This window comes from Arachis ipaensis, chromosome B07 (assembly GCF_000816755.2).
Source record: "Arachis ipaensis cultivar K30076 chromosome B07, Araip1.1, whole genome shotgun sequence".
Classification (NCBI taxonomy): domain Eukaryota; kingdom Viridiplantae; phylum Streptophyta; class Magnoliopsida; order Fabales; family Fabaceae; genus Arachis; species Arachis ipaensis.
The window spans coordinates 1,488,486-1,496,078 of record NC_029791.2 but is presented as its reverse complement, the minus strand read 5'-3'; the positions used below and the strand labels follow the sequence as shown (position 1 = coordinate 1,496,078).

The window sequence follows — 7,593 nt, the reverse complement described above, 5'->3', positions numbered from 1 at the left end:
CTAATTAAATCCAAATAAATAATAGAAATATGTCAGTAAATTTTGTTAATCTTTCATCAAAAAATTGATATAAGGACTAATTTGTCTAATCAAATAAAATATGAAAGGGTTAATTTTTTATTATTAAGAGATGGGTTGTTTAATTTACAAATGATCAGAGATAAGGCCATTACAAAATTTTCTGAATACGTGGCTTGTTTAGGTTCACAAAAAATAATTAAACTGATAATAATTGTCTTGATTAGACTAACCTGAATGACTGCTTTAATGTTATCATCAGTTAAGGGATATTCAGAGTCTTTTTGTTGAAACTTGAGAAGAACATCAACTAGATCTTCACTACCTTCTTCTTCTTCACATTTATTGCCACCTTTTCTATTTCTATGATCATCTATGATGTCTTGCAATACCTTATCAGACTTTCTATGCAGTTCTTCAAGCTTAGTCTTGTCTCTACTCATCATTTCAAGCACTACTCTAATTGAAGGATACAGATCAGCAATACGATTTCCGCCTCCTATTTGCAATGCTTCCTCAAAAGATGATATAAAAACTTCCTGGTAACTATATTTTTTTCCTATATTGTCAAATAAAAAACATACAATTATTAAATAACAAATACCATAAAGTTATAATAATAATAATAATAATAGGTAAAATTAAAGTATTTGCACTGTGTATCAAATTTTTTTTACCAAATGCTATTCTAGCCGTGATTCCATAGGTCATTGATAAAATCTTTTGAGAGATATTAAAAATGGAGCCTTGACTTTGAGATATTGCTTTGACCAACTCTGAAACCTCTGCTTCTCTTATGTGCCTAAAAGATTGAACACGCTTTGCTGTTAATAACTCCATGGTGCATATCTTTCGTACATGCCTCCAATAGTCTCCATAGGGGGCAAAGACAACGCTTGTGCCATTATAAGCCATGATTCTTTGATAGAGAACGTTTGGCCTATCACAAAAGTTGAGATCTTGAGTCTTCAAAATCTCTTGTGCCATTTCAGGTGATGTAACTATGATGTGGGACACTTCTCCTAGTTTAAGGTGCATTAAGGGTCCATACTTGGATGCTAAGTTTCTTAGGCATTCATGGGGCATTGATCCTACAAGGTTGTGCATGTTTCCTATTATGGGTAGCTTTCTTGGCCCTGGGGGTAAATTGGTAATATCCTTGGAAGAACTAAATTTCTTAATGGCTATTTTCAATAGCATAAAGAGAAAGAGGAAGGTGGTGAAGATAGAGATAAGGTTTTGAAGATCCATGGTATGTGCTAGAATAATGTATAATTGAGGAAGAAGGAACTAATAGGAGAGAGATTTATATAACTCAACTATATATATAATCCTTTTTTTTTTTTGTGAAATAAAAAATATAGATTTATTTAGAAAATAAAATAAATACAATATTGCTATTTTAAGACGAACTTTGTATTTTTCTAATAAAATAAAAAAAATTGTGAACATAAATAAAAGCAAATATGATTTTAATTTAATTTCTATTTTATCTTCAAACAATAATATTATGAAAGCCAATCAGTATAGTCACATATTATTATCTAAATATAAGTGAAGGATTACCGTGTGTTCATAACACGCAGTGGAAGAAAAGAAGGTAATTCTAAAGATCTATTTTTATGTTTAAATTTTATTCCAATATCTATTTTTATGTTTAAACTTTATTCCAATAATAATATATAGATCAGATCTAAATACTTTTAAATGCTTTAGTAAAAATTACTTACTCCTTCGATGGTACGAAGGCGCTATGCGTATTCACACCGAAACCAATCTTTGCTGTCAACTCCTTGATCAATGGACATCTGATCTAAATTGAGAAACCTCTTGTAACTCTTTGCACGCCATAAAATTCTTCTCCAAGAATCGGCTCACATACATTTATGTGTGTAGAGGTAAAGGAATAAAATCCTTGTGTTTTATTCTCATCTCCGTCACATTCCTCTACTCTTGGCATACAAATATATAGTATGAGATTTGTTACTTATTTTAAATTTGAATCTCAATTCAAATTTAAATCATATCTTGTTATTTTAAATCCGAATCCTTCAAATTTATAAATCATATCATAACTCAATTTAAAACAGAATCAGTTAGAATCTCATCCAAATTTAGAAATAGAATAACTAATTATTCTCAAATCTCATTTAATATTCTCAATTATCATACTATTATTATATTCTTGGTGTTAGCAAAGAATATAATAATATTCTATTTAAATTAATATAATTATTTATTTGATCAAATCAAAATAATAATTAAATAATTCTACAGCAAAGGTTAGAACACTCGTTAGTGTGTGACACTATAGGTTCAATACTAAGCGGGTAGTAAATTAGTCATACTAAATTTACTAATCAAGGTTGGCGTCTAGCAACACTCCTCAACGACCCGATAGTATGAAGTAATATATTTTTACTAAGAACCTTAGAAGAACAAAGTATAATTCCTTCCATCTTTCCAGCTCTTGGTTAACCCTTAGAGTATAGTTTAATTGTCAAACTCTAACTTGTTACCATTATTATAATGAACTGTGAATGACTTAAGAAACTCATTTCTTCATTCATTCAATCCCCTTGGCCAAGGTTTTATTCATAATCAGAGCTCAAACTCTTTACCGAGAGTTGACGGATTTCTTATTGACTAATCATTAATTCTACAAGTATTTAAATCATACCCAATATCCATTCAACTAGCACCCTAGGGTATTAGGTGTCCGGAATCAAAGTATAATAAATACATTGTTAATTACTATGATAGTCGCAGGTCAAAGGAAACTCTATTACCATGTTCATCTTGAGAATATCTTATTGACAAATGTGCGGTAATTATAACCATTAGGAATTTTCAGAGTGAGTCAGTTCAATGGTCATATCTCTATATGCACCATATATATATATATAATTTAATAAATGAGATCTATTAATTTTCATCCAATAAAGACCATTATATATATATTGATCTTTTCGGATTATTAATGTCTTTTTTAATAATTTTATGACCAAGAACAATTTAGATTAAATTATAAAAGATTTATCTCTCAATATTATGATTACTATCACAATGATAAATCTCTAAATTTAATCAAGGACCTTATTATATTAATATTTTAATATAGTAACAATAATAAATTATTTGATACATGATTGATTGGATTGTGGTCATACTCCTTATTCTCAACAATAAGGTACAGAGAATAATATGTGGCTAGCCTAAATCAGATAAAGTGGACATTAAGGATGATCACTACTCATTGATATTTTATCCCAGAAAGGTAATCATTGCTCACTGATTTTCTCGTCGAAAGAATATGGGCTAAAAAATTTTGATATGGAAGCAAAATGAGTAATATACTTTAACATGGTAATTTTTTGTGTTTTTTAAAATTGTGGAAGTACATCGATTTGTGTTTAAAAAGTTGAAAAAAATTTAGAGTATACAAATCGGAGGGTCCGATTTGTGTTAAAAAAATTGAAAAAACTCAGAGTACACAACTCGGACCATGCGAGTTCTTTGGTTATGAAAATTTGCTTCATAAATCGCATACTCCGATTTGCAGCTGATGAAATTTAAAATCTAAAACGTGGAATTCGGACCCTCCGTTTTTTCTTGTTCTGGATAATTTTTTTTTACATTTTGAGGGACACAACTCGCAGGGTCCGAATTCTGCTTCCTCTGATCCCACAATGAGGTGAAGCACCCCTCCTCCCCATACGCGAGTCCAACACTTCCTTTGCTTCCATATTCAAATTAAATTTCCAAGAATATGCGCTTGTCTGCTTGAAATGGTATAAATTAAACCAAATTAAAAAAAAAATTAGCAAAAATAATCTGAGGTCCATATAAAATTTGGAGTTTTCGAATATATAAATTTTATAGAGATATTCTGAAAAAATGCTTGATAAATCACTTCTTATATTACTACTTATTATCTTTTGTATCAAAATAAAGTTGTCGTTGATTTTGAGTTAATAGTTAAATTCGTCCTCAAAAATTACTCAAAACCGGTTCGACTACGGTTCAACCACGGTTGGACCATATTGAACTATTGTAACAGTAATTGAAAAAGATTTATATTATATTGTTAATAATTTTCTTTTATTTTATATTATACTTTTAATAAAATTTTAATTTATTAATTGTTTAGTTGTGTCGTTTTGTGGCAATATTTATTTATTTATTCGGTCGAATAAGTTAAGATTTTTCCGTGTTGCATGTAAATTTGAATAACGCTGGACTTAATCGCTTCCTGCAACACTTTAATCGTAACCGACGTATCCGCTCTGATCAATGGAAAGATCCTTGCACAGATGACATGATAATCAAGTTGTCTGTGGTCGCTCGATATGGATGTGGCCAAACACGTGTGCGGTCCGTTGTACCTCCTAACTTCCCACGAGTTCTTGCGCTGCCTCAGTGCGATACGGATCATTCACGTGCACCCTTTTTCAAACTCCTTGCACTTCCCTTAGTATTTCAAATGGTCCGATTCCATCACCCGGTACTCAACTCCACACCGGATGCTGTAATCCTTCACACTCAGCACGGCTTCCTCCTTACTCTGGAATGATTGGCCGAGACGAAATTCCGCCAACCCGGATTCATCATGCAGACCCTGACCCACATACGTCTCCCCCATCTCTCACTGTTCGCCAATGGCTTCCAAGTTCAACACTGACAAATGTGGAAGATATTGCTGTGTGCCGGAACCGGATGCTCCTTGGGGTCTATGTGTCATGCTCGGAATATCCTCCTCACTGTCCCCAACAATGTCGACCGGCTCATCCGCTGAATCATCATCTCGCGTGGCATTTTCAACACGATATGGTCCAACCTTAGAGTCAAAATCAGGGACATTAACAGGCACAACAGTAGTACTAATCGCAACACATGGAGGATCCTGGAAGGTGCTACCATTGGCATTGACGTGGAGGCACCACCCATCATCTTCGACTGAGGATTTGTCGCAGATGTCCCAGAGCTGTCGACGCCATCCTCCAACTTTGCAAACAACTCCGATATTCTGACCTCCGGAAAACTCCGCCAACAGTGAAACAAGACCTGCAAGTATTCATCGGACCTATGACAAATGTCTCATACTTCACCCCGGCAGCCACAACGGCAATGGAAATCTTGTAGAACAATTTCTTAATCCACTTGGCCCCGCACACACCAAGCTTCTGTAATATGCTCTGTTTTATTTCTTCCAACGTACTCGATGACTGAATAAAAACACTAAGGGGTTCCCTATCTGTAAATTTAACTTCGTGCCTATTACTTTTTTTTTATTTTTCCAGAACAAAGCACTAAAGCAACAAAACACTCATCTCCTTCTATTTGTGAGAAATGAGACTCTTCTCAACTCAACAATGCATTGGAGGGGTATTTATAGGCAACCAGCCTCGGCGCCCCCTTCCACGTAAACCGCTACTGCTTGTAGCAGTTAATGGTCAAACGCTGCTGCACAGAAACCGCTACTGCCTATAGCGATTTCTATAGATTAGTGAAAAAATACAATTGCGTCTGAGCTTCTCAAAATATGTAATCAGGTAAATATGAGGGCATTTTATTTATTTGAGAAAATTGCCCTAATTTATATTAATTGTTAAAGTTGATGATAAATAATGGAAATCAAGCAGAGATAATTTCTTCTTCTTATAGTGATCCCAAACAACTCACTCATGTCAAGTTCCTCGTTCTTGATTCCATTGGGAAGCTTCCAATCAAAATGATAAAGAAATTGAGCAAGTGGCAACTCCATGTTTGGTGTAGCAAATGCAATCCCGGGACACATTCTTCTTCCACCACCAAATGGAATAAACTCAAAGTTTGTTCAATTGAATAATTATCAACAAACCTCTCAGGCTTAAAGTCCATAGAATCAATCCAATACCTTGGATCTCTTCCAATCGCCCCAGCATTGATCATGATTCTAGAATTGGCTGGAATTCGGTACCCATCGATTTGGCATGGTACTTTGTTCTCTCTTGGAACTAACAATGACACAGATGGATGTAACCTTAGAGTTTCTTTGATGATACACTTAAAGTATGTTAATTGGTACAATTCTGATTCATCCACATACCCTTTGTTACCATAAACACTTCTAACTTCAGATTGTGCTCTTTCCATCATTTTTGGTTTCTTTATCATTTCAGCCATTGCCCATTCCACAACCGCTGAGGATGTTTCTCCACCACCAATAAACATGTCCTGCAAAATGGATTAATTATAAATATTTTAATCAACAAATAAAAATGTCTTAATAAGGACATTAATTTGTGCATGTGTTTATTAATAGAAAAATATTTTATCAAAAACTAATGATAGTTAAAACTTTTAATGTATTTGTAATGTATTTATTAAGAAAAAACAAAAAACATAAAAAATAATTACTAATGATAATCTTAATAAAGAAAAAAAAAGAAAACCTAATAATTATATTTTGACTTTTAGTGGCATGCATTAGTAACAGGAAGGAAAGGGGATCTATCTTGAGAATCTATATATCTAATGAATAATTTTTCTATTTCTATGATCATCTATGATGTATTGCAATATCTTATCAGACTTTCTGTGCACTTCTTTAAGTTTAGTCTTTCCTATACTCACCATTTTAAGCACTCTGATTGAAGAATATAGATCAACAATACAATTTTCTACTGCTAGTTGCAATGCTTTTTCAACAGATGATATGAAATCTTTTTTGTAGCTATATTTTTTACCTATATTGTCAAATAATAAACATACAATTAGTAAATATCAAATATGATAGAGTAAATTACAATAATAGTAAAATTAAATGTAAAATATAAATACAGAAATATGTATTAAATTATAAGAATTTTTTAATAATCATATTGGATTAGATACTACACCATCTCCAACCAATAGCAGTATTTTTTGGTGACGGTTTTCAAAAACTGCCACTAAGTGACAGTTTTGTGCCAGCATAACATACGTATGATAATAACTTTATATATAGGTGGAGTAGTCTATATGACTACTACCATTACGGTAGTTATGATGATTATATAATTTTAAAATAATTTTTAAATGTTATTAAAATTAGAGTAATATTTTTTAAATATTTAAAAAAAGGTTAAAGTATATTTTTTGTTTTTAAAATTTGATAAAAGTTTTAAAAATATCTCTAAGTCTTATTTTGTTTTAATTTTGTCCCATAAATTTTCGATTTGCATCAAATATATCCTTAATGGCTAATTTTTCAAAAATTTAAGACCAATTCAACAATAATTTCATAAGAACAATCCTTAACACAAGCAAATCAAGTGTAATTTTCATGCACTATTGTTAGATTAGTCTTAAATTTTTTAAAAATTTAGTCGTCAATAATATATTTGGTGCAAATTGAAAACTTTTGGAACAAAATTGAAACAAAATAAAATTTAGGGATATTTTTGAAACTTTTGTCAAATTTCAGAGACAAAAAATAAATTTTACCCTTAAAAATATTTTTTAATTTGAATATAGAAATAAAAATTATTATAAAAATATAAAAAATATCATTTTAATTTTAATAATAATTTTTAAATATTATTAAAATTATAT

The 7,593-nt window shown here is 31.4% G+C and overlaps 2 protein-coding genes across 5 annotated transcripts in view; both read right to left on the bottom strand.

Annotated features, from left to right (window-relative positions):
• LOC107607971 (cytochrome P450 71D10) overlaps positions 1–1,312 on the bottom strand; it is a 7,654-nt gene extending 6,342 nt beyond the window's left edge. For 2 of the 4 annotated variants that reach the window (XM_016309861.2, XM_016309862.2), the window contains exons 1-2: positions 696–1,312; positions 252–577 (exon numbers count right to left, since the gene is read on the bottom strand). In XM_016309861.2, coding sequence (XP_016165347.1) covers positions 252–577; positions 696–1,269 — 900 coding nt within the window. In that variant the 5' untranslated portion in view covers positions 1,270–1,312. The remainder of the gene's footprint in view (positions 1–251; positions 578–695) is intronic. The other 2 variants (XM_021106881.1, XM_016309863.2) reach the window with 2 other exon arrangements.
• LOC110264447 (cytochrome P450 71D10-like) lies at positions 5,665–6,249 on the bottom strand. Its single transcript, XM_021106652.1, has one exon. It carries the CDS (start codon positions 6,229–6,231, stop codon positions 5,701–5,703), a length of 531 nt encoding a protein of 176 aa, XP_020962311.1. The 5' UTR covers positions 6,232–6,249; the 3' UTR covers positions 5,665–5,700.